This window comes from Nicotiana sylvestris, chromosome 9 (genome assembly GCF_000393655.2).
Source record: "Nicotiana sylvestris chromosome 9, ASM39365v2, whole genome shotgun sequence".
NCBI classification, from domain to species: domain Eukaryota; kingdom Viridiplantae; phylum Streptophyta; class Magnoliopsida; order Solanales; family Solanaceae; genus Nicotiana; species Nicotiana sylvestris.
This window is the reverse complement of record NC_091065.1, coordinates 162,204,568-162,230,846: the sequence shown is the minus strand read 5'-3', so window position 1 is coordinate 162,230,846 and position 26,279 is coordinate 162,204,568. Positions and strand designations below refer to the sequence as shown.

Below are 26,279 nucleotides of genomic sequence, written 5' to 3'. Positions count from 1 at the left end.
AGAACCGCTTTTATTATTATCACTTATTTTTTATAGAATTGCAACGTCGTGAAAACACATCTCGAACCACGTCACAATCAATGCACCCGTGATCGTCGACACATTTGGACTTCGTTGAGATTCGGATTTGGGTCACATCAATGTGCACCCGAATTTAAGAATGTGATTTAATTAAGCCGCGCCTACAGAGTCTAACGCGTTATTATCTTTGTATAAGGCCATGAAATTTATTAAATGGCCTATCTTGAATTCTAAATAATTATCATGATTATTTATTGAGAGCCCCGCAATTTTGCATCTTTATTTGGCGAGGCTCATCTCTATTTTAGAAAAGGATATCCTAAAATAGCTACATTTCTAACGCATTTGTCTCTAAAACTAGAAGAAAAGGTACATGCTGATTCAATTATAGGCTTTTGTCTAATCCGGATTTTTGTCAGTTTCTGATTAACTACTTATAAAGTAAAAAACGTCATGCCTCGCGAGGATGTTTCAGTCGAACAAAAAAAACTACATATGAGATTGATGAAATGCAATACCTAATCCGAATATTTCTTGAATTGAACTTAACTGAACTTATTTGGACTAGATTAAAGGATAACTGGCAAAGTAAAATACTTTAGTTTGGCAAGGAATCCTGTACGAGCTAAACGAAATACAACACTTAATCCGAACACTTCTCGAGTTGAACTCAACTAAGCTTATGTGGACTAGTCTTAACTAAACAAAACTAGTGAGACCAGAACAGTATTGTATAAGGTCGAAATATACATGCCCACAAACAACTACAGAGTTAAAATACAACAGGGCAAACTCAGTCAAATATCAATACATACTTTCAAACTGCTGGATTATAAACTAATCAATTTTCACAAGCCTGTTAATGTACTATGAATATTACAGCAAATGCTTGAACTTCTTCAACCTTTTCCATTTCATGCTTTCAAACTGTTTCAATTACATCAATATGGGGCTTGAAATGTGTACCTGAAAATGCTGAATGTGCAAAGGAGAAGAAGAAGAAGATGTGGAAATCAGCAGCAAAAGAAACAGGACTAGCAATAGCAGCAGGACAGGGCAGCAGCAAAACAAAACGAACAGCAGAAAAGGCTCAAGTGCAGAAATGCAACTATGGCCAATAGAAAGAAATAGCCAAACGAGAGCACAACCCAGTGGAATAGAATCAAGAACTCCAAGCAGACCAAACCAGTAGTGAACCAATGGAAAACACTTGACTAAATAGACACAGCTGGAACTTCAAACAATCAGAATTGATTTCAACGAGTTAAACAACTGAAAATCCCAAATAACAAATAGGAAGAAACAATTTCTGATTGTAGATTGTATAATTTCTGTATCTCTTTGTATGTCTTTCAAGCTTTCTCTTTTAACACTCCTCACAGTGTGTTCCCCTTTCCTTTATTTTCTGATCTCCTCTCCCCTCTAATTCTGTGTTTTGCTCCTATGCCTCACACCATCTCTTTTAACAGCCTCCTTTCCAAATGTCACAGTACCCCTCCCATGTGTCTTTTACCTTTTCAGATCCCAATTAGTTATTTAAGTATATAACCCCATCAATATTCCCTGGCAGGCTTTCCTTTCCTATTTTATTAACTAAAAGCAAGCATGGGCAGTAGAATATATCTGACAGCATATGCTGTCAAACAATTTTTAAAAATCAAAAGCCTTCCTATGCAGGAAAACAGGCTGTGCACAAGTGCACATGCCATCAACTCAGATTTCAATTAACAGACCAAGCCTTAGGTTTCTGAAATCACATTAACAGCTTATAAGTACCTGGACTTGGTTCTTAATTGATTCAGGCAAATGTTCAACAGAGGCAAGTCAATTTGTTATCGTTCGGACAGTTGAAACTAATTGACGACATATGTCGACTCGACTATATTAATCATAACACATACAACCGTAACCAAAAATCAGACATTCAAAGTATAGGGCACATGACTTGAATTGTACTGGCTAAACAAAATTATACTTCGAGGAATCAGTTAATCAAAACAAATTTGGAACACAACCAATACACATGCCTTATCAGAATAGGAGGGGTTCAAACAAACACCGTGGTTCAAGCAAAGTGGACAAACAGAAGTTGGTAAAAATTCAAAAGATACAAATTGAAACAAAACATGAACAGCCATTCAATCACTCACATGGACCAAACAGAAATAAAGAAAGCAAGCAAGACTCACCTCAAGTCTTGAAAAATCAAAAACCTTGACTCGGACTTGGACAGACTTTCTTAAGGGTGAACGGACTTTAATCGAAGTGTTTCTCGGATGAGAAACACTTCGATTAAGGTCCATTAGACCTTAATCTCTTTGGTTTGGACGGACATAGGCCAGTGATGAAGAACTACAAAGTTCCAAACTCAGATCCGGGATTTATACTCCCCTGGTCAGATTCGGACCAAACCAAGTATGGTTTGGTCACGAGGGGGGTCCGGGGAGTGTCTGGTATGAATTTAGGGCAGATTGGTGTAGATTAGGTTCCGACTCGAATCTTCAAATGAAGATTCGAGAAGGTGGGATAGGATTCGAGGTGTGTGGTTGATAGATTTGGGTTCAGGATGTCAAGGGGGTTCTACGGTGTTAGGGGCGAGGTCACCGGCGCCCGTGCCGCCGGCTTCCATGGTGAAGGATACAGGGGCGGCTCTAGGGTTTGATGGGGAATGAGGTTGAAGACGGAGGCTGGGGTTAGGATAGGGGGGCAGGGTATGTTACGGGCTTATATATGGCTGGAAGGGGTTGATCTTAGCCGTTGGATGAGGCGAGATGGAAGGCTCAGATCTTTCTTTTGATGAGGAAACGGCGTCGTTTCTCATTCAGAGCTTGGGGGTCGGTTTGGATAAGACGGGTCGGGTTAGTTAGTGGGTACGGGGTGTGAGATCTTGGCCGTTGGATCAGTTTGGTTTGAATGGTTGAGATGGATCGGCCTTGAAACGACGTAGTTTTGGTGTTAAACTACGTCGTTTTGTGTCCTGGGGTGGGCTGTTCGGACTGGGGGTTTGGGCTGTTCAATTGGGCTCCAAATTTTTAAATGGACACGGCCCAAACAAATTTTGTCTTCTCTTTTTTTTTTTTCTTTATTTCTAATTTCCTAAATACACAAACTAATTAAATAAAACCAAGCACCACTAATTAACACTTAACATATTTATTTCACGCGGATAAAATGTTCAAGGTAGGCAAAATTAAACACAACAACAAATCAGGAAAAAAAAGAAAAAATGCGTATTTTTTGTAATTTTCCATCTAACAAACGGGTCATGGTTTAAATTACGCATGACACATACATTTTTTAATTCTTTTGGAGCGATTGTCGCGTAAAACAAAAATCACGTGCTCACAGCTGCCCCTCTTTGTTCGGAAACACGAAGAGTTTTCGTGCAAAGACAAAGTGAGCGTGTATGAGCGATTTTTGCCTATGGACTACTCCGTATGAAGCATGTTTTTTTTGAAAGATCTGACCGAATCTTGCTTCAAAGATTTCCTACATATCCTGGGCTAAACAGGAATCAGGTCAATGTAGTTCGGGAAGTTTTGGTAGCTGGGACTACCATGGGATTGCAATGCTTGCTGCTATTGCTGCTGCTGTTGTCACTGCTACGTCACTGACCGCCTTATTACAACCAAACGAAAATTAGAAACTGAACTAACTACTTATATGTATGTCAACTGCTAGTTACAAGATTCCTATCTATGATTCTTTTACGACTTGATCTTGGGTCTTAGCTGATTCTGCTTGTAGACTCCGATCTGAATCTTGATGCTTGCGAGTTGCGGCGACTTGTGTAACCTCTGGGATACTGAGTGAGACGCGATTGGCAAGGTTCAAGCCCTTAATTAAACGTTGGAGTTAATCCGCTCTCCATTCACTCTGATATCTCGGAATGTCTTCTTTTGTCTTTTCTTCTTTGATTCTGAGTTGAGACTCATCTCGTAGGTCATTTCGATCCGTGTGGCTCGAGGTTAGACCTGCGAGAAAAAACAAACAAACGAACGAAATTTTCTGCCCCAGTTTCACTAGGAAAATTTCGTTAATTATTCACCAGGAAATTCATAAAATTGATGAAAGAGGATATGCATGCTCAGTTCAGGGTTGGAGCCCTAACACCGGCTAGCTGGGGAAAGGTTTGGTTTGGGGTTTAAAACCCTAACGCCGATCAAAGGAAGAACTCAGTTTAGGGTTTAAAACCCTAATGCTGACTGCATGGAAAAGCTCAGTTTAGAGTTTAAAACTCTAATGCTGGCTGAAAGGAAAAAGTTCAGTTTAGGGTTTAAAACCCTAATGCTGATTTCATGGAAAAGCTCAGTTTAGAGTTTAAAACTCTAATGCTGGCTGAAGGGAAAAAGTTCAGTTTAGGGTTTAAAACCCTAATGCTGACTAAAAGGAAAATTCAGTTTTAGGGTTTAAAACCCTAATGCTGATTGCATGGAAAAGCTCAGTTTAGAGTTTAAAACTCTAATGCTGGCTGAAAGGGAAAAGTTCAGTTTAGGGTTTAAAAACCCTAATGCTGACTAAAAGGAAAATTCAGTTTTAGGGTTTAAAACCCTAATGCTGATTGCATGGAAAAGCTCAGTTTAGAGTTTAAAACTCTAATGCTGGCTGAAAGGGAAAAGTTCAGTGTAGGGTTTAAAACCCTAATGCTGATTTCATGGAAAAGCTCAGTTTAGAGTTTAAAACTCTAATGCTGGCTGAAAGGGAAAAGTTCAGTTTAGGGTTTAAAACCCTAATGCTGATTTCATGGAAAAGCTCAGTTTAGAGTTTAAAACTCTAATGCTGGCTGAAAGGGAAAAATTTAGTTTAGGGTTTAAAACCCTAATGCTGACTAAAAGGAAAATTCAGTTTTAGGGTTTAAAACCCTAATGCTGATTGCATGGAAAAGCTCAGTTTAGAGTTTAAAACTCTAATGCTGGCTGAAAGGGAAAAGTTCAGTTTAGGGTTTAAAAACCCTAATGCTGACTAAAAGGAAAATTCAGTTTTAGGGTTTAAAACCCTAATGCTGATTGCATGGAAAAGCTCAGTTTAGAGTTTAAAACTCTAATGCTGGCTGAAAGGGAAAAGTTCAGTGTAGGGTTTAAAACCCTAATGCTGATTTCATGGAAAAGCTCAGTTTAGAGTTTAAAACTCTAATGCTGGCTGAAAGGGAAAAGTTCAGTTTAGGGTTTAAAACCCTAATGCTGATTTCATGGAAAAGCTCAGTTTAGAGTTTAAAACTCTAATGCTGGCTGAAAGGAAAAATTCAGTTTAGGGTTTAAAACCCTAATGCTGACTAAAAGGAAAATTCAGTTTTAGGGTTTAAAACCCTAATGCTGATTGCATGGAAAAGCTCAGTTTAGAGTTTAAAACTCTAATGCTGGCTGAAAGGGAAAAGTTCAGTTTAGGGTTTAAAACCCTAATGCTGACTAAAAGGAAAATTCAGTTTTAGGGTTTAAAACCCTAATGCTGATTGCATGGAAAAGCTCAGTTTAGAGTTTAAAACTCTAATGCTGGCTGAAAGGGAAAAGTTCAGTTTAGGGTTTAAAAACCCTAATGCTGACTAAAAGGAAAATTCAGTTTTAGGGTTTAAAACCCTAATGCTGATTGCATGGAAAAGCTCAGTTTAGAGTTTAAAACTCTAATGCTGGCTGAAAGGGAAAAGTTCAGTTTAGGGTTTAAAAACCCTAATGCTGACTAAAAGGAAAATTCAGTTTTAGGGTTTAAAACCCTAATGCTGATTGCATGGAAAAGCTCAGTTTAGAGTTTAAAACTCTAATGCTGGCTGAAAGGGAAAAGTTCAGTGTAGGGTTTAAAACCCTAATGCTGATTTCATGGAAAAGCTCAGTTTAGAGTTTTAAAACCCTAATGCTGATTGGCTGGGGACAAAGTTAAGCGACCTCTTTTTTTGAATTTTCTTATTTTAGTAGAAGATAAAAGGGAGTTTCGTGGAAACCTACCTTTCGAGTGAATTCCTTATTGCCAAAATGTTTCTTGTACCCGTGTACCTTCTTCTTTGGGCGACACCTGCTTCTTGCACGGTTGTCTTGGATTAATACCTGTTTCAACTTAAAGAAACAATTGTTAGTTCGAAAATGACGGTCGGTTCGGTGACCTTGATCGCTTCCAATTGCTTTGTTGCGTCTCTATTTATGTTGCGGAATCACGCCATTGATTTGATTCGAACGGCGAAACCTTTAGACTGCTCAGGCTTGTATTTCCGGATTCTGTGATGACTTGCTTCGTAAGGCTCTTTTTTTTTTTTTTTTGTGTGTCCCGTTTTGCTTGGAGGTTCACAACGGGGATTTTATTGGAGGTATTTTGTGGGAATTTGTACAAAAGGGAAACTCTGTGGGGAATATTTACAAAGTGGATTCTTTGTGTGGATTTTTGTACAATGGGGCATATTGGGGATTTATTTCAAAGCGGGATTTCTAGGATTTGTTGGGGTAAGCTTGTTGGGGAATATTTACAAAAGGACTCGCTGGGGATGCGCCGATGAAATTCCAGCGGGGAGACTTTGTGGGAGATTGTACAAAAGAGAAACTCTGTGGGGTTTTGTACAGGGGGAAACTCTGTGGGGATTTGTCCGAAGGTAGACTTGCTGGGGAAGATTTCAAGATTTCTCTCTTTTTCCTTTACTCCGGAACACCATCGAACGTCATGATTCATCATGCTTGGGTAATCACATCAACGAGATGAGGTGCTTTCCTTCATGAGACGGGATTCCGTGCAAACAAACCTGCCACCTGTCCTTTCCGGTGTGTCCTGAACTCGGGGTTAAAATGCGAAAGGGATTCGAAAAGAAACAAAGAAAAGAGAAAACAAATCAGAAAAGGAGTAACCTTTTCGGGATGAGAAAGACTTATCTGAGGAAGATAATGCTGGCTTTCAATGACATGACATGCTTTTTGGACTGGACGTCTGACCTTCTAAGAGCTTGCGTTTTCCTGAACCAGAACGGATCTGTGATTCCAAACTGGTGGCATTCTGGCGAAACTTTCTTGGGATGGCGTCATTCTTTTCGGCCAACAGCGCCCTTTGCGGGTTTTCGCTGGCTGACCTCTCTCATTTCTCTCCCTGTCATCGCTTGATAGCACTCTTTGCGAGTTTTTTACTAAACAAACTCTCTCATTTTGGTTTCTCTACTCCCGTCGCCTCGTGGTGCCCGAAGGTTTTCACCGCCGAGACTCTCTCATTTTATCTTTCTCAATTCAGAGTGTGATGGTCTTCGTTTGTGACACTTATTGATTCCCCACCATATTTGGTAATTGATTTGAAGGCTTGTGCTTGGTAAAGAGAGGTAGTGATACTAACTTCTCAACTGCTCGACGTGCCCCGGTTTTCAATTTCAGGGTGAATGGGATTTTATTGTTGGTGTGACTGAACCTCAGGGAGAGGCTGCCTACGTATCCTTTCGGAATCAAGTCAAACGTAGTTCAGGCCCCAATTAAATTTTGTTTTTTTTTTTTTTTTTGTTTCTCTTTTTTTCTTTTTGTAGAGAGGATTGGGTAGTGTTTGGGAGTAGTGGGGGATAAAACCTTCGCCATTCTCAAATGTGTCAGGACTGCTTGGAGTATGATCTAGACGTAGTATCTCTTGACTGCATCTGCATTCACCGCTGTGTCAGGGTCATTTCCTTCGATATCACCTAAATACAATGCTCCTCTTGGCAATATTTTCCTTACGATGTATGGGCCTTTCCAATTTGGGGCAAACTTTCCTTTTGCTTCTTCATGATGCGGCAGAATACGCCTCAGTACCAGCTGACCTACTTCGAAATTCCGGGGTCGGACTTTCTTGTTGTAAGCACGGGCCATCCTTCGTTGGTATAACTGTCCGTGACAAACTGCAGCCATCCGCTTTTCATCAATCAACGTCAATTGCTCTAACCGAGTCTTAACCCACTCGCTGTCCTCGATTTCTGCTTCGACAATGATTCGAAGCGAAGGAATTTCTACCTCTGCCGGTATTACAGCCTCGGTCCCATAAACCAAAAGATAAGGAGTCGCTCCCACCGATGTGCGTACCGTAGTGCGGTACCCCAATAATGCAAAAGGTAACTGCTCATACCACTGTCGGGAACTTTGTATTGTCTTCCTCAAAATCTTCTTGATGTTTTTATTTGCAGCTTCCACAGCACCATTGGCTTTTGGCCGATAAGGAGTGGAATTCCTGTGTGTTATCTTGAATTGCTCGCACACATCTCCCATCAAGTGACTGTTCAAGTTTGCCGCATTATCTGTAATGATAGTCGCAGGAATACCGAAGCGACAGATAAGATTTGAGTGTACAAAATCCACTACAGCTTTCTTGGTGACCGACTTGAGAGTGACAGCCTCTACCCATTTCGTAAAGTAGTCTATGGCAACTAGTATAAACCTGTGTCCGTTTGAGGCCTTTGGTTCAATCGGTCCAATGACGTCCATGCCCCAGGCGACAAATGGCCATGGTGCGGACATGGGATGCAGTTCCGTGGGGGGTGCATGAATCAAATCACCGTGCACCTGACACTGATGACACTTCCGAACGAAACTAAAGCAATCCTTTTCCATGGTTATCCAGTAATAACCTGCTCGGAGGATCTTCTTCGCTAAGACATACCCGTTCATGTGAGGTCCACACACACCTGCGTGTACTTCGTGCATGATCTTTCTCGCTTCCTCGATATCGACACATCTTAAGAGATTGAGGTCCGGAGTCCTCTTATATAACAATTCACCGCTCAAAAAGAAACCACTTGCATGTCGCCTAATGGTCCTCTTTTGATCTCCAGTAGCGTGCTCGGGGTATTCTTGCGTCTTCAGGAACCTCTTGATGTCATGGTACCAAGGCTGCGTATTTGATCCCGCCTCGATTACACTGCAGTAACCGTGTCTTTCCTTGATTTGGATTTCCAAAGGATCGACGTGGGCGTTGCCCGGGTAGGGTAGCATAGAAGCCAGAGTAGCAAGTGCATCTGCCAGTTCATTGTGACACCTCGGAATATACCTGAACTCTATTGAGGTAAAGCGCTTGCTGAGGTCCTCTACATGTTGTCGGTATGGGATAAGCTTGACATCCCGAGTTTCCCACTCGCCTTGAACTTGCCGGATGATCAGGTCAGAATCTCCCATAATCAGTAAGTCTTTGACATCCTGATCGATTGCCATATGTATGCCCATAATGCAGGCTTCATATTCAGCTGTATTATTTGTGCAGAAGAAACGAAGTCTAGCTGTGGCGGGATAATGCTGACCGGCAGGTGAGATCAAAATTGCCCCAATCCCTATACCCTTGGCGTTCACGGCTCCGTCAAAGAACATCTTCCAAACATGAGCTTCCTCCGAGATCACTTCTACGGTGTTTACCTCTTCATCTGGAAAGTAGGTATCTAATGGCTGGTATTCCTCATCGACCGGGTTTTCGGCCAAATGATCTGCTAACGCCTGGGCTTTCATTGCCGTGCGAGTGACATAAACTATGTCGAATTCCGTAAGCAAGATTTGCCATTTAGCCAGTCTCCCAGTAGGCATTGGTTTCTGAAATATATATTTCAAGGGATCCAACCTGCTTATGAGGAATGTAGTGTGGGCTTGGAGATAATGCCTCAGCTTTTGAGCAACCCATGTGAGAGCGCAACATGTCTTTTCCAACAGAGTGTATTTGGCCTCGTAGCTGGTGAATTTCTTGCTCAGGTAGTAGATCGCCTGCTCCCTTTTCCCGGTTACGTCGTGTTGCCCGAGGACGCAGCCAAAAGAGTTCTCCAAGACTGTCAGATACAAGAAAAGTGGCCTCCCTGGTTCTGGAGGGACCAAGACTGGGGGATTCGAAAGGTACTCTTTGACTTTATCAAAGGCTTCTTGACACTCCGTTGTCCACTTAATCGCCGCATCTTTTCTTAACAACTTGAATATGGGCTCACACGTGCTTGTCAGCTGGGCAATAAATCGACTGATGTAGTTCAGCCTGCCCAAAAGACTCATCACGTCTTTCTTCGTTCTCGGGGAGGTAGATCTTTGATAGATTTTATCTTAGTCGGGTCTAGCTCGATACCTCTCCTACTTACGATGAAGCCCAAAAGTTTACCTGACGGAACTCCGAAAGCGCATTTGGCTGGATTTAGCTTCAAGTCATACTTCCTTAGCCTCTCGAAGAATTTCCTCAAGTCTTGGATGTGATTATCCTGCGTCCTGGACTTGACTATTACATCGTCCACGTACACCTCTATTTCCTGATGCATCATGTCATGGAAAATGGCGGTCATGGCCCTCATGTAAGTAGCCCCAGCATTCTTTAGACCAAATGGCATGACCCGATAACAGTAGGTGCCCCAAGGCGTGGTGAAAGCGGTTTTCTCGGCGTCCTCTTCATCCATCAGTACCTGATGATACCCAGCATAACAATCTACAAAAGACTGTATCTCGTGTTTGGCACAATTATCAACGAGGATGTGGATGTTGGGCAGCGGGAAATTATCTTTGGGACTTGCTCTGTTCAGATCTCGGTAATCTACACATACCCGAGTTTTCCCGTCCTTTTTCGGTACTGGAACCACATTCGCCAACCATGTTGTATATTGGACTACCCGGATCACTCCTGTTTTCAGTTGCTTGGTGATCTCCTCTTTAATTTTGTCACTGACCTCGGTTTTGAACTTTCGTTGCTTTTGTTGAACCGGAGGACAATCAGGATGAATCGGCAATTTGTGAACCACTAGATCGACACCTAGTCCCGGCATGTCATCATATGACCAACTGGTCGTCCTTGACCCTGATTTTTGACTGGTAACGATTGTGCACATCCGACCATGTCACGACTGGATATTCAATCAAGTTTTGCTTTAGTTGTCGAGATGCAATCGAGCTCCTTTCATTCAAACCTTGCATAAAGGCCTAAACTGCCCAATCATCAGAGACCGGCGGCAATTCCATTCTTTCCATCTGAAACCTAGATACGAACTCTGTTAGCATCTCGTCGTTCCTCTATTTTATCTTGAAGACGTCCGATTTTCTCGCGGCCACCTTTATGGCCCCGGCGTGTGCTTTTACGAAGGCGTCTGCCAACATAGCAAATGAATCAATAGAGTTAGGAGCCAAGTTGTGATACCATATCATAGCTCCTTTTGATAGTGTTTCCCCAAACTTTTTCAATAACTCGATTTCATCATCATTCAAGTCATTTCCTTTGATTCTACAAGTGTATGAAGTAATATGTTCGTTAGGGTCAGTTGTCCCATTATATTTGGGTATATCGGGCATACGAAACTTCTTTGGAATGGGCATCAGAGCCACACTTGCGGGGAATGGTTTTTGTATGAACTTTTTGGCATCTAAACCTTTCAAGACCGGAGGTGCCATCGGTATTTGATCAACACGGGAGTTGTAAGTCTCAACCTTTTTATCATTTTCTTCAATCTTCTTTTCTCCAGTCTCGATCCTCTTGGCGAGCTCTCCGAGCATCCTCATGATGGTGGGGTCAGTCCCCGAGTTATTTCTGTTTTATCTCTCCAGTTCTAGTTCAGCAGGCCGAGTATTCTCATGTTCAGCTACGCTTGGGCTCTTATTTTGACTCTGAAGTTGAGCGATGGCGATTTGTTGAGCCTGCAGCATCTCAAATATCACTTGGAGGCTGATTCCCCCATGTCCCATTCCTCGTGCTCCTTGGTCACCAGATCAAGCTTCCCTGCGTTGATTCCCTGCGGGATCTGTGCCTGAGTCCGCGTTTAGAACATTATGTGAGTTGAGATCAACTGGCTCCATATTTGGCACTTCCTCAGGGTTGATTGGTGGTACACCGACCCTTATACTGCTATTTTCTCCAAGACCTTCGTTGTCATGGACATGTGCATTTTGTGTGCTAGACATGTTTCAGCTTGAGAATCAAAAAAACTTTGACAAGAAAAAATGTAAAAACAACGTGTGTAATGAGAATCATTAAAAAAAAATCACTATTATCTTTAGCTCCACGGTGGGCGCCAAACTGTTTACCTCGAAAAATATGAGTAACGACTAAATTTGATTAGTGGTTTTAAAGATATGTGATTTAGTTCAATACCAATTAATAATCAGGAAATATGAAGTAGAAATGAAAGATATAAGTGAATCAAACCAATGTTACTTAGCAGCAGTGACCTCGAGCTTAGTGACCTCGAGGTAACTGAGCGCAGTAAGAACAATTAAGTAATAAAACTAAAGCAAGAACAATGGAGTTAAGGACAATGCTGATGAATAGTAGGCAAAAAGGCAAAGCGTATATTCTTTTCTCAATGATGATAAGATGATCTTACAAATGATTGGTGTCCCCTTTATATAATAGTAGAATCCTAAATAAGGAATATTTCTATTTACAGTAAAGAATATTCTTGGTACATCTGTCTAACCGCCTAGTATGGAATCGTACAATCCTATTCCGGAATTTGCGTCATGACTCTGGGGATGTGGCAGGATTCCAACTCATTCTGGTACAAATCCATAACGGCACTATTTCGAGGTCGAGCACACTCGACTTCAGTGTGCATCGTGCCTCGCCTTCGAACCTGGATCTAGTCCCTCGAGCTCAAACTTGATCTCGCCCGGACTCGGACTTAGGACGGGCCCTCGAGCTTGTGAATCGGAGTCATGTAATTTTGACCGTATACACTCTTATGATATAAAACAAAAGCAGCAAAAACACAAATTTATAAGGTAAAAAAAAAAAAAAAACAGAGTATTTTTTTAGTTTATGTTTTCAAAGTAGCAAATTAAAGGTCTGAAATTTACAAATTATATACTTGTAATTTAGAAGATGACTAGGAGTGGACCTCGCGTATATCTCGAGCTCCGGGCAAATTCACCACCTTTGACTTTCCGTTCATTTCTCATTAGCGCGAGCTCAATTTTTTTACTAACTCTTTACTAGCTCACTAAAAAATTACGAGTAACTTTTTATAAAGTGAAAGAAAAAATTGTCTTTTAACAAGAAGATCTTCCATTTTGAGATACTATTCGTATCCTCCTGGTGGATTTATAGCCCAAATTATGGCCAAATGAACCTATAGTTTTCCCCAATAACGGAGCAAGGATTTTTACTATGGTGTAAAAAGTTAAATACACCGAGACAGTATATATATATATAAAATAAAAAAAAATTATCTAGTAATAGTATAATTTTCCAAGCGAAAGAGGTGTCAGTTCATGACACCCCTTTGAATGTGGCTCTGTCACTGATCTTCCCGCCAAATTAGTTATTTTATGTATGTATTTTTTAGAATTGGTTTAATACTATCTTCGGACCCTGTTTTCCAAAAAGATTGAATCGTGACTTGATTTAATATTGAATTATTTATCCAAATAAACATAGATCAATTCTCACTTAATACAAAAAAAAAAAAATATTAATGATGCATCTGTATTCTAAAAGTCTTAGATTCGCCTCCGCGTATCCTTTCTAACAGTTCCTCTGACCCACTATGTTGTTATTGGAAACATAAAGTAAAGTAAAGAATTCGTTTTAACTTCTACAGTAATTAAATTACACCGTTAGCTGGTAAGATAAACTCTTAATTACTTGAATTAGATGCTTTTAGTTTGTTTTCTTTTTCCTCAATCTATCCCTTAGCTCTTCTCTTAAAACCACCTGGCCCCTGGTTGGATGGTGTCCAACATATTAAAACATATCGTTCAGTCTAAAAAAACAAAGTGCCAGCAATGTCCATACAATGCAACGTGCCCAAAGGGAAAAAATATTCGGCTTTCCCCTTTTCGTTATTTATCGTCATGCATGCATAAAATAAGAACAAAAGACCTGACCACTTCAGAAAAAGAATCCAACTGCATGGAATATATAAAACCTAATAATAACAAAGAGGTATTCACATCTTTAAAGAAAATCACAATATAATCGTCAATTTATCAACAAAAAAAAACAAAGAATCACGATCATCACTATCAACACAAGTACACAAAACATTTAATTAAATACACGCGGAGGCTAATGGTACACGATGCAAAACTCGTCACACAATAAATCTATCTTTCTATCCTTCTCCACTTAAATATAAGATTTATGTTTCTGCAACAAGATTCGAACTCGTGATATGTGTATCTAATCCACACATCACAAATTACATTCTTATACCGAGGAATTGGATGGAAAGTCGAAAGGCAAAGGAGAAACAGATGAGGAATCAAGTAAATCCTTATGAACAAAACCATACTTCCTCAACACTTGATTATCTGCAAAATTTAATGCCTTTTGCATTGCATTATAGCAAGTTTCCCAAGAATAAATTGGATTATGATCACCACTACAAGGTTCACAACCAGTAAAATGTGTAATAAATGGCCTCCTCCATTTATCCTTAATTAAGTACTCCTCCCAAAGCTTACCGTACCTCTCACTTACCTTCTCTGCATGTCTTCTCCTTAAGCTAGGCATTTTTTTCTCTATTCCAAGGTATTTGTCTGTGATATTATTAAGTTGGCCTACAATGTCTACCCAATAACCTTGGAAATAATACTCACTCTCTAAGTAAATTTTGTCTCCCCATTTGTCTTTTTCTTTCAAAAGTAAATAGGACAGACCTGACTGGTCATCGGACTGTGGAAAATTCTTGTCTTTGAACGTTGACTGTAAAATTTGACCCCATTTATCGTATTCCGTTGACTGTGGACCCATTTTTGCCCAAGCTTCTATTAAGTCCATTGACCATTGACAGTTTCGAATCAAGAACACTCCAGCATTCAGACCTGCGGACGTAGCAATATCAATTTATATTCTAGAACACACACAATTGTTGGCATAAGTTTAAACGGATTGGATTTGACCCATAAGAAGTTATTGGATTAAATTGATCAAAATAGTGTAACTTGACAGAGATTTATAGTATAGTGATACGAGGGAAAGTCTTTATAATAAGTGTGAGTTCGACTCCCACATCCTTCCCCTTCTCCTATGTAAATTTTTTGAAGTTACAATGCAATCCCTCAAACATAAATTTAGAGATAGGAAATTATATATGTAATTTTGAAAAAATATAAACTGATAATTTAATTCACTTTTTTCCACACAAAAAAAAAAAGCAAAAATAAAAAGGATGGGAGCTTAGGACATGCTAGACAAATTGAGTAATAACTGTTATTGACCTATCTTGATCAAAGAGTTAGGTTATTATAATCCATCTATTGATTTGACCCGTTTTAACCCACCTAAGTTTAATATAATCCAACTCGCCAATTTGCTACATCTGGTTACCTGTCCAGCTCTTCTTCTCGTAGATTAATTTGGGCCAACCGTAGACAACAAAGTTGTGATCTTTGTATTTCTCCAACGGTAGCTTGAAATCCATGTCAGTGAAGGCAGCATCTGAATCCACCCACCAAATCCACTCTGCTTCTGGATGAGCTACCATTGCTGCTCGAACAGCCGGCATTTTTGCCCAAAAGAAGAACATTTTCGGCTGCAATAACACGTTATTGTAGAAAATATCATACCCGTGGATCCTGCAGTAGTCTACCTGTTGGACACCCTAATTAGTTATTCAATAATAATAACAAATTATTGTAGCTGTTATATGAGTAACTCTTAAACCTCAAAATTAAAATAGAGGTTACAAAATTAATTATTTCCAAAAATGACTACAAGACTACGTACCTTATTCTTGTAGAACCTCAGCAACAAATGATCGCCCATGGGGTTCTTACACGGCATCGATTGTGAACCTGAAACGACAAGAATCCGTTCTTTTACACCATGATTAAATGTTGGATGAAGCTTTAGCCATTTACTTCGCTTCTCGTCCCAGTTTTTTATTGGTTTCTCTATACCGTAGTTCAAATCTTGATCATCATAAAAAGTTGGTTCTTGCGAATCTTGATTTAAATTAAAGACCGCTGATTTAGAGTTCAAAGTATTGGACTTCGACATCATAATGGTAGAAAAACTGGGATTTGGACTAATGAATGACCATATGGCCAAGAATACCAGTACAGCCACTAAAGTTCCACCGACAAACACAAACCCATCGGAGAAAAATGATGCAACTTTTGTTCGATAATCTTGTTTCGTCATTGAGCTTGGTGTATTGTGATGTTTCACGTGTTGGTTTTGGTGCAGTGGTAGTGCGGAGTGGTAAGGTGATTGCTTAGGTGTCACGACAGTTGAAACCCTGTAATTAGGAGAACTATCTGGTTCACAATTTGGAATTTGGCATTGTTACTACGGAAGAGGGTGTATGATTATGCTGACCATTTTACAGAAGATCAAAACTATAGTTCAGAAGTTGAAAAGGTGGACTGAGGTGAAGGATCGATTTAGAAATGGCGAGAGAGAGAGAGAGAGTAGCATTATTTGACAATGACTAAAGTAAAGTGCTACTCTAACAGCGTTTTTTCCCAGTCATAGGAATACTTTACTATATACATACAATGTTTACTAATAACTCAATTATTAACATATAAATATTAAATTTAAAACTCAATCATTAATAAAAAAAATATCATCGCTCTAAAATTTGAAACCCTTAAAATTAAAATTATGACTCGCGGCCTCTAATCAAATCCACGTGCCACACCTTTGATGCTAAACAATGAGCTGTTCAGCTCTGCCCACAGCCCTTGTTCACGTAGGGAGGCTGCTTTTAATGTACTCTTGGAGAAGTGTAATTCACCTTGATATTGATGTCCTTAAGTAATCATAAAAACATAACTAATTGGTACTCCCCGTTCACACTAAGTGGTTTTTCGACCTTTTTTACACAAATTAAAAAATTCACTTTTTATCATTAATTAGTAATAAAATTGATCATATTAATTTTTATTATCTCTTTACATAAACACTCCTAACATATACTCCAACACTATTTACTCCAAGAGTAATGTAGGAAAAAATAATTAATTCTATCTTGAAATCTGTGAAAACGGATATTTTGGATCACAAAAAAATGTCAAAAAATCACTTATTATGGACCGAAGGGAGTAGTAGAGTATTTCTTCACTTTTTCTTGTTTGAAATGTTTCAAACCAAAAGAATGACATATAAATTACGTAATATAACATTCTTTTTACAATCACAACGTGAAAATGATAAAGATACGCTTTTGTTAAGAAACTAAGCTCAAAGCAATAACATAAAACAAGAAAATAAATAAGAGATACAGAGAGAAAGAGATAAAGAGAGGAGAGATTCTTATTTCTTCCATGTATTCAAGTGTCTATAATGTGGTGCCAAAACCCTCTATTTATAGGATTACATAGAGGCATACAAAAGAATGTCATAAATATGACATTAAATATTTGAGATCATGGAGGAAGATCATGGAGGAGGTTATGGAAGCATGAGAGTTACAACCATAAGTATTGGAGTAGTGGAAGTTATGGAGATAATGGAGAAGAGTAGTGGGAGTAACTTCTTTAGGAGTTATAGACATCCACTAATATAATTATAGTATTTCACAACACTCCCCATTGGATGTCTATAGATAATGTGCCTTGTTAAAACCTTACTAGGAAAAAAATCCAATGAGAAAAAATCATATTGAAGAAAAAAGAGTACACATATATTGTAATACGCATTACTTGTTGCCTCATTAAAAACCTTGCCAGGAAAACCTAGTGGGATAAATCCTTAGCTAAGGAAAAAAGAGTACAGCTCGTATTTGCCTCCCCCTGATGAAAACATCACTTTATTTCTTGGAGACGAAAAATTCTAAGCTTGTATAACAATTTCTCTAATCTTGAGACCGGTAATGCTTTGGTGAATTATTCCGCCAAATAATCACTTGAATGAATTTTTTGAACATCTATTTCATCATTATGTTGAAGATTGTGTCTGACAAAGAACTTTGATGAAATATAGGACTTATTCTGTCTTCTTCAATATATCCTTCTTTCAATTGAGATAAGCAAACATCAGCGTCTTCACTATTATTGGAATCTTCTCTTCAAAGAAAAGTCACAAATCTATAGTGTGTTGAGTCACTTGCTTTATCAGTTGCTAGTATATTAACATGACTTGAATAATTATCAACAATTAGCAACCTTGTGAAATGATAATATGGCAATTCCCTCGCATACAAATAGATTCTTTGAAGAACGGACTTCAAAAAATGTCTGCATTTGCATAACTAACAAAACCTTGACAATATTTGTTAGAATAAAATAATCTATATCAGAGATTCCTTTTGCAGTATAGTACTAATAGTATTCCAATATCTTCATATAGTAATAAAACTAGATCTTGCTAGCATATTGTTATACTCATGGTTCTAGCAAGATACATAGTGCACCAATTACAACAGACACAAAAATAAATCATGCACGCCATGCTTGCTCTAATCCATATAAGAATTTGTTGAAGCTTTATTTAACAAAATTTTTGGGAACCTCTATATGCTTCAGAACAGTTTAAATCATTTAAGGATTTTCATTATACGCATATCAAATTTTTCATGTATTGCCATTTTAAAACCTGAAAACAATTTCATCCACCATAGGAGAACCTGTCTCTATATAACTAATGCCGGAATATTTATGAAATATCGTGTGCCACAAGTCATCTTTATGTCCATCGACTTGATTTTATATTTCACTTTCAGGTGTTGGGACTATCTGTCCAACTTCATATTTTTCGGGTGAAATCAAATTTCATTGTGTATTTTTTTCATCTGGCCAATCATTTATCTGTCCAAATTCCATGACAGATTTAACTCAAGATCTTCGTCAATATTAATAATATTGAGCACTATATTATATCAACAATATTGTCGACGATCATTTTACATCGGTTCCGTCGTTACCCACTAAAAACATAACTTATTGCGATCTCTTTATCTCATTATTTTCAGGTACCTGAGCCTCTCCCATGAGGTCTTATAAAGTGTTATGTCATGGTGCTCCTATAAAGCACTTGCCTTCTTATTATGACCATCTTGAACATTTGTTCCTCTCCTTCTTCAAGGAGTTTTATCTTTGTCACACCTCCTTTTTCCGCGCCCTCCCGAAGGGTTAAATGCGCGGGTGGAGTTTTTCCAATTTAAGTGACAATATTCGAAAATGGGATTATTTATTTAGTTCAGAGTCGCCACTTGGGAAAGGTTTGGCTTTTGGTGTCCCAAGTCACCGGTTTATCTTGAATCCCAAATCGAGGAGATTTTCGACTTTTCCAAATGAAGTCTGCGAACCAGAAATTCTAAGTAAGGAATTCTGTTGACCCGAGGGAAGGTGTTAGGCACCCTCGAATCCCGTGGTTCTAGCACGGTCGCTTAAATTGTTATAATGGCTAAATATCTGATTTAAATACATATTATGACTTACGTGCTTTTATTAAGTTTAGAACCGCTTTTATTATTATCACTTATTTTTTATAGAATTGCAACGTCGTGAAAACACATCTCGAACCACGTCACAATCAATGCACCCGTGATCGTCGACACATTTGGACTTCGTTGAGATTCGGATTTGGGTCACATCAATGTGCACCCGAATTTAAGAATGTGATTTAATTAAGCCGCGCCTACAGAGTCTAACGCGTTATTATCTTTGTATAAGGCCATGAAATTTATTAAATGGCCTATCTTGAATTCTAAATAATTATCATGATTATTTATTGAGAGCCCCGCAATTTTGCATCTTTATTTGGCGAGGCTCATCTCTATTTTAGAAAAGGATATCCTAAAATAGCTACATTTCTAACGCATTTGTCTCTAAAACTAGAAGAAAAGGTACATGCTGATTCAATTATAGGCTTTTGTCTAATCCGGATTTTTGTCAGTTTCTGATTAACTACTTATAAAGTAAAAAACGTCATGCCTCGCGAGGATGTTTCAGTCGAACAAAAAAAACTACATATGAGATTGATGAAATGCAATACCTAATCCGAATATTTCTTGAATTGAACTTAACTGAACTTATTTGGACTAGATTAAAGGATAACTGGCAAAGTAAAATACTTTAGTTTGGCAAGGAATCCTGTACGAGCTAAACGAAATACAACACTTAATCCGAACACTTCTCGAGTTGAACTCAACTAAGCTTATGTGGACTAGTCTTAACTAAACAAAACTAGTGAGACCAGAACAGTATTGTATAAGGTCGAAATATACATGCCCACAAACAACTACAGAGTTAAAATACAACAGGGCAAACTCAGTCAAATATCAATACATACTTTCAAATTGCTGGATTATAAACTAATCAATTTTCACAAGCCTGTTAATGTACTATGAATATTACAGCAAATGCTTGAACTTCTTCAAACTTTTCCATTTCATGCTTTCAAACTGTTTCAATTACATCAATATGGGGCTTGAAATGTGTACCTGAAAATGCTGAATGTGCAAAGGAGAAGAAGAAGAAGATGTGGAAATCAGCAGCAAAAGAAACAGGACTAGCAATAGCAGCAGGACAGGGCAGCAGCAAAACAAAACGAACAGCAGAAAAGGCTCAAGTGCAGAAATGCAACTATGGCCAATAGAAAGAAATAGCCAAACGAGAGCACAACCCAGTGGAATAGAATCAAGAACTCCAAGCAGACCAAACCAGTAGTGAACCAATGGAAAACACTTGACTAAATAGACACAGCTGGAACTTCAAACAATCAGAATTGATTTCAACGAGTTAAACAACTGAAAATCCCAAATAACAAATAGGAAGAAACAATTTCTGATTGTAGATTGTATAATTTCTATATCTCTTTGTATGTCTTTCAAGCTTTCTCTTTTAACACTCCTCACAGTGTGTTCCCCTTTCCTTTATTTTCTGATCTCCTCTCCCCTCTAATTCTGTGTTTTGCTCCTATCCCTCACACCATCTCTTTTAACAGCCTCCTTTCCAAATGTCACAGTACCCCTCCCATGTGTCTTTTACCTTTTCAGATCCCAATTAGTTATTTAAGTATATAACCCCATCAATATTCCCTGGCAGGCTTTCCTTTCCTATTTTATTAACTAAAAGCAAGCATGGGCAGTAGAATATATCTGACAGCATATGCTGTCAAACAATTTTTAAAAATCAAAAGCCTTCCTATGCAGGAAAACAGGCTGTGCACAAGTGCACATGCCATCAACTCAGATTTCAATTAACAGACCAAGCCTTAGGTTTCTGAAATCACATTAACAGCTTATAAGTACCTGGACTTGGTTCTTAATTGATTCAGGCAAATGTTCAACAGAGGCAAGTCAATTTGTTATCGTTCGGACAGTTGAAACTAATTGACGACATATGTCGACTCGACTATATTAATCATAACACATACAACCGTAACCAAAAATCAGACATTCAAAGTATAGGGCACATGACTTGAATTGTACTGGCTAAACAAAATTATACTTCGAGGAATCAGTTAATCAAAACAAATTTGGAACACAACCAATACACATGCCTTATCAGAATAGGAGGGGTTCAAACAAACACCGTGGTTCAAGCAAAGTGGACAAACAGAAGTTGGTAAAAATTCAAAAGATACAAATTGAAACAAAACATGAACAGCCATTCAATCACTCACATGGACCAAACAGAAATAAAGAAAGCAAGCAAGACTCACCTCAAGTCTTGAAAAATCAAAAACCTTGACTCGGACTTGGACAGACTTTCTTAAGGGTGAACGGACTTTAATCGAAGTGTTTCTCGGATGAGAAACACTTCGATTAAGGTCCATTAGACCTTAATCTCTTTGGTTTGGACGGACATAGGCCAGTGATGAAGAACTACAAAGTTCCAAACTCAGATCCGGGATTTATACTCCCCTGGTCAGATTCGGACCAAACCAAGTATGGTTTGGTCACGAGGGGGGTCCGGGGAGTGTCTGGTATGAATTTAGGGCAGATTGGTGTAGATTAGGTTCCGACTCGAATCTTCAAATGAAGATTCGAGAAGGTGGGATAGGATTCGAGGTGTGTGGTTGATAGATTTGGGTTCAGGATGTCAAGGGGGTTCTACGGTGTTAGGGGCGAGGTCACCGGCGCCCGTGCCGCCGGCTTCCATGGTGAAGGATACAGGGGCGGCTCTAGGGTTTGATGGGGAATGAGGTTGAAGACGGAGGCTGGGGTTAGGATAGGGGGGCAGGGTATGTTACGGGCTTATATATGGCTGGAAGGGGTTGATCTTAGCCGTTGGATGAGGCGAGATGGAAGGCTCAGATCTTTCTTTTGATGAGGAAACGGCGTCGTTTCTCATTCAGAGCTTGGGGGTCGGTTTGGATAAGACGGGTCGGGTTAGTTAGTGGGTACGGAGTGTGAGATCTTGGCCGTTGGATCAGTTTGGTTTGAATAGTTGAGATGGATCGGCCTTGAAACGACGTAGTTTTGGTGTTAAACTACGTCGTTTTGTGTCCTGGGGTGGGCTGTTCGGACTGGGGGTTTGGGCTGTTCAATTGGGCTCCAAATTTTTAAATGGACACGGCCCAAACAAATTTTGTCTTCTCTTTTTTTTTTTTCTTTATTTCTAATTTCCTAAATACACAAACTAATTAAATAAAACCAAGCACCACTAATTAACACTTAACATATTTATTTCACGCGGATAAAATGTTCAAGGTAGGCAAAATTAAACACAACAACAAATCAGGAAAAAAAAGAAAAAATGCGTATTTTTTGTAATTTTCCATCTAACAAACGGGTCATGGTTTAAATTACGCATGACACATACATTTTTTAATTCTTTTGGAGCGATTGTCGCGTAAAACAAAAATCACGTGCTCACAGCTGCCCCTCTTTGTTCGGAAACACGAAGAGTTTTCGTGCAAAGACAAAGTGAGCGTGTATGAGCGATTTTTGCCTATGGACTACTCCGTATGAAGCATGTTTTTTTTGAAAGATCTGACCGAATCTTGCTTCAAAGATTTCCTACATATCCTGGGCTAAACAGGAATCAGGTCAATGTAGTTCGGGAAGTTTTGGTAGCTGGGACTACCATGGGATTGCAATGCTTGCTGCTATTGCTGCTGCTGTTGTCACTGCTACGTCACTGACCGCCTTATTACAACCAAACGAAAATTAGAAACTGAACTAACTACTTATATGTATGTCAACTGCTAGTTACAAGATTCCTATCTATGATTCTTTTACGACTTGATCTTGGGTCTTAGCTGATTCTGCTTGTAGACTCCGATCTGAATCTTGATGCTTGCGAGTTGCGGCGACTTGTGTAACCTCTGGGATACTGAGTGAGACGCGATTGGCAAGGTTCAAGCCCTTAATTAAACGTTGGAGTTAATCCGCTCTCCATTCACTCTGATATCTCGGAATGTCTTCTTTTGTCTTTTCTTCTTTGATTCTGAGTTGAGACTCATCTCGTAGGTCATTTCGATCCGTGTGGCTCGAGGTTAGACCTGCGAGAAAAAACAAACAAACGAACGAAATTTTCTGCCCCAGTTTCACTAGGAAAATTTCGTTAATTATTCACCAGGAAATTCATAAAATTGATGAAAGAGGATATGCATGCTCAGTTCAGGGTTGGAGCCCTAACACCGGCTAGCTGGGGAAAGGTTTGGTTTGGGGTTTAAAACCCTAACGCCGATCAAAGGAAGAACTCAGTTTAGGGTTTAAAACCCTAATGCTGACTGCATGGAAAAGCTCAGTTTAGAGTTTAAAACTCTAATGCTGGCTGAAAGGAAAAAGTTCAGTTTAGGGTTTAAAACCCTAATGCTGATTTCATGGAAAAGCTCAGTTTAAAGTTTAAAACTCTAATGCTGGCTGAAGGGAAAAAGTTCAGTTTAGGGTTTAAAACCCTAATGCTGACTAAAAGGAAAATTCAGTTTTAGGGTTTAAAACCCTAATGCTGATTGCATGGAAAAGCTCAGTTTAGAGTTTAAAACTCTAATGCTGGCTGAAAGGGAAAAGTTCAGTTTAGGGTTTAAAAACCCTAATGCTGACTAAAAGGAAAATTCAGTTTTAGGGTTTAAAACCCTAATGCTGATTGCATGGAAAAGCTCAGTTTAGAGTTTAAAACTCTAATGCTGGCTGAAAGGGAAAAGTTCAGTGTAGGGTTTAAAACCCTAATGCTGATTGCATGGAAAAGCTCAGTTTAGAGTTTAAAACTCTAATGCTGGCTGAAAGGGAAAAGTTCAGTTTAGGGTTTAAAACCCTAATGCTGATTTCATGGAAAAGCTCAGTTTAGAGTTTAAAACTCTAATGCTGGCTGAAAGGGAAAAATTTAGTTTAGGGTTTAAAACCCTAATGCTGACTAAAAGGAAAATTCAGTTTTAGGGTTTAAAACCCTAATGCTGATTGCATGGAAAAGCTCAGTTTAGAGTTTAAAACTCTAATGCTGGCTGAAAGGGAAAAGTTCAGTTTAGGGTTTAAAAACCCTAATGCTGACTAAAAGGAAAATTCAGTTTTAGGGTTTAAAACCCTAATGCTGATTGCATGGAAAAGCTCAGTTTAGAGTTTAAAACTCTAATGCTGGCTGAAAGGGAAAAGTTCAGTGTAGGGTTTAAAACCCTAATGCTGATTTCATGGAAAAGCTCAGTTTAGAGTTTAAAACTCTAATGCTGGCTGAAAGGGAAAAGTTCAGTTTAGGGTTTAAAACCCTAATGCTGATTTCATGGAAAAGCTCAGTTTAGAGTTTAAAACTCTAATGCTGGCTGAAAGGGAAAAATTTAGTTTAGGGTTTAAAACCCTAATGCTGACTAAAAGGAAAATTCAGTTTTAGGGTTTAAAACCCTAATGCTGATTGCATGGAAAAGCTCAGTTTAGAGTTTAAAACTCTAATGCTGGCTGAAAGGGAAAAGTTCAGTTTAGGGTTTAAAAACCCTAATGCTGACTAAAAGGAAAATTCAGTTTTAGGGTTTAAAACCCTAATGCTGATTGCATGGAAAAGCTCAGTTTAGAGTTTAAAACTCTAATGCTGGCTGAAAGGGAAAAGTTCAGTGTAGGGTTTAAAACCCTAATGCTGATTTCATGGAAAAGCTCAGTTTAGAGTTTAAAACTCTAATGCTGGCTGAAAGGGAAAAGTTCAGTTTAGGGTTTAAAACCCTAATGCTGATTTCATGGAAAAGCTCAGTTTAGAGTTTAAAACTCTAATGCTGGCTGAAAGGAAAAATTCAGTTTAGGGTTTAAAACCCTAATGCTGACTAAAAGGAAAATTCAGTTTTAGGGTTTAAAACCCTAATGCTGATTGCATGGAAAAGCTCAGTTTAGAGTTTAAAACTCTAATGCTGGCTGAAAGGGAAAAGTTCAGTTTAGGGTTTAAAAACCCTAATGCTGACTAAAAGGAAAATTCAGTTTTAGGGTTTAAAACCCTAATGCTGATTGCATGGAAAAGCTCAGTTTAGAGTTTAAAACTCTAATGCTGGCTGAAAGGGAAAAGTTCAGTGTAGGGTTTAAAACCCTAATGCTGATTTCATGGAAAAGCTCAGTTTAGAGTTTTAAAACCCTAATGCTGATTGGCTGGGGACAAAGTTAAGCGACCTCTTTTTTTGAATTTTCTTATTTTAGTAGAAGATAAAAGGGAGTTTCGTGGAAACCTACCTTTCGAGTGAATTCCTTATTGCCAAAATGTTTCTTGTACCCGTGTACCTTCTTCTTTGGGCGACACCTGCTTCTTGCACGGTTGTCTTGGATTAATACCTGTTTCAACTTAAAGAAACAATTGTTAGTTCGAAAATGACGGTCGGTTCGGTGACCTTGATCGCTTCCAATTGCTTTGTTGCGTCTCTATTTATGTTGCGGAATCACGCCATTGATTTGATTCGAACGGCGAAACCTTTAGACTGCTCAGGCTTGTATTTCCGGATTCTGTGATGACTTGCTTCGTAAGGCTCTTTTTTTTTTTTTTTTTTGTGTCCCGTTTTGCTTGGAGGTTCACAACGGGGATTTTATTGGAGGTATTTTGTGGGAATTTGTACAAAAGGGAAACTCTGTGGGGAATATTTACAAAGTGGATTCTTTGTGTGGATTTTTGTACAATGGGGCATATTGGGGATTTATTTCAAAGCGGGATTTCTAGGATTTGTTGGGGTAAGCTTGTTGGGGAATATTTACAAAAGGACTCGCTGGGGATGCGCCGATGAAATTCCAGCGGGGAGACTTTGTGGGAGATTGTACAAAAGAGAAACTCTGTGGGGTTTTGTACAGGGGGAAACTCTGTGGGGATTTGTCCGAAGGTAGACTTGCTGGGGAAGATTTCAAGATTTCTCTCTTTTTCCTTTACTCCGGAACACCATCGAACGTCATGATTCATCATGCTTGGGTAATCACATCAACGAGATGAGGTGCTTTCCTTCATGAGACGGGATTCCGTGCAAACAAACCTGCCACCTGTCCTTTCCGGTGTGTCCTGAACTCGGGGTTAAAATGCGAAAGGGATTCGAAAAGAAACAAAGAAAAG

The 26,279-nt window shown here is 39.0% G+C and overlaps 1 protein-coding gene across 4 annotated transcripts; it reads right to left on the bottom strand.

The window, feature by feature from the left end:
• Window positions 1-654: 654 nt before the first annotated feature.
• LOC104227409 (glycosyltransferase 6-like) lies at window positions 655-16,326 on the bottom strand. 4 transcript variants are annotated; one of them, XM_070156375.1, is made up of 4 exons: window positions 15,610-16,326; window positions 15,211-15,472; window positions 14,541-14,705; window positions 655-996 (listed from the first exon to the last, which is right to left on the bottom strand). In XM_070156375.1, the coding sequence occupies exons 1-4, from the start codon at window positions 16,024-16,026 to the stop codon at window positions 944-946; spliced, it is 897 nt and encodes a 298-aa protein (XP_070012476.1). In that variant the 5' UTR covers window positions 16,027-16,326; the 3' UTR covers window positions 655-943. The 4 variants fall into 4 exon arrangements, with proteins under 4 accessions (XP_070012476.1, XP_009777953.1, XP_009777954.1 ...); XM_009779651.1 differs by lacking the exon at window positions 655-996 and having other exon boundaries at window positions 13,815-14,705; XM_009779652.1 differs by lacking the exon at window positions 655-996 and having other exon boundaries at window positions 13,815-14,705; window positions 15,211-15,415.
• Window positions 16,327-26,279: the final 9,953 nt, after the last annotated feature.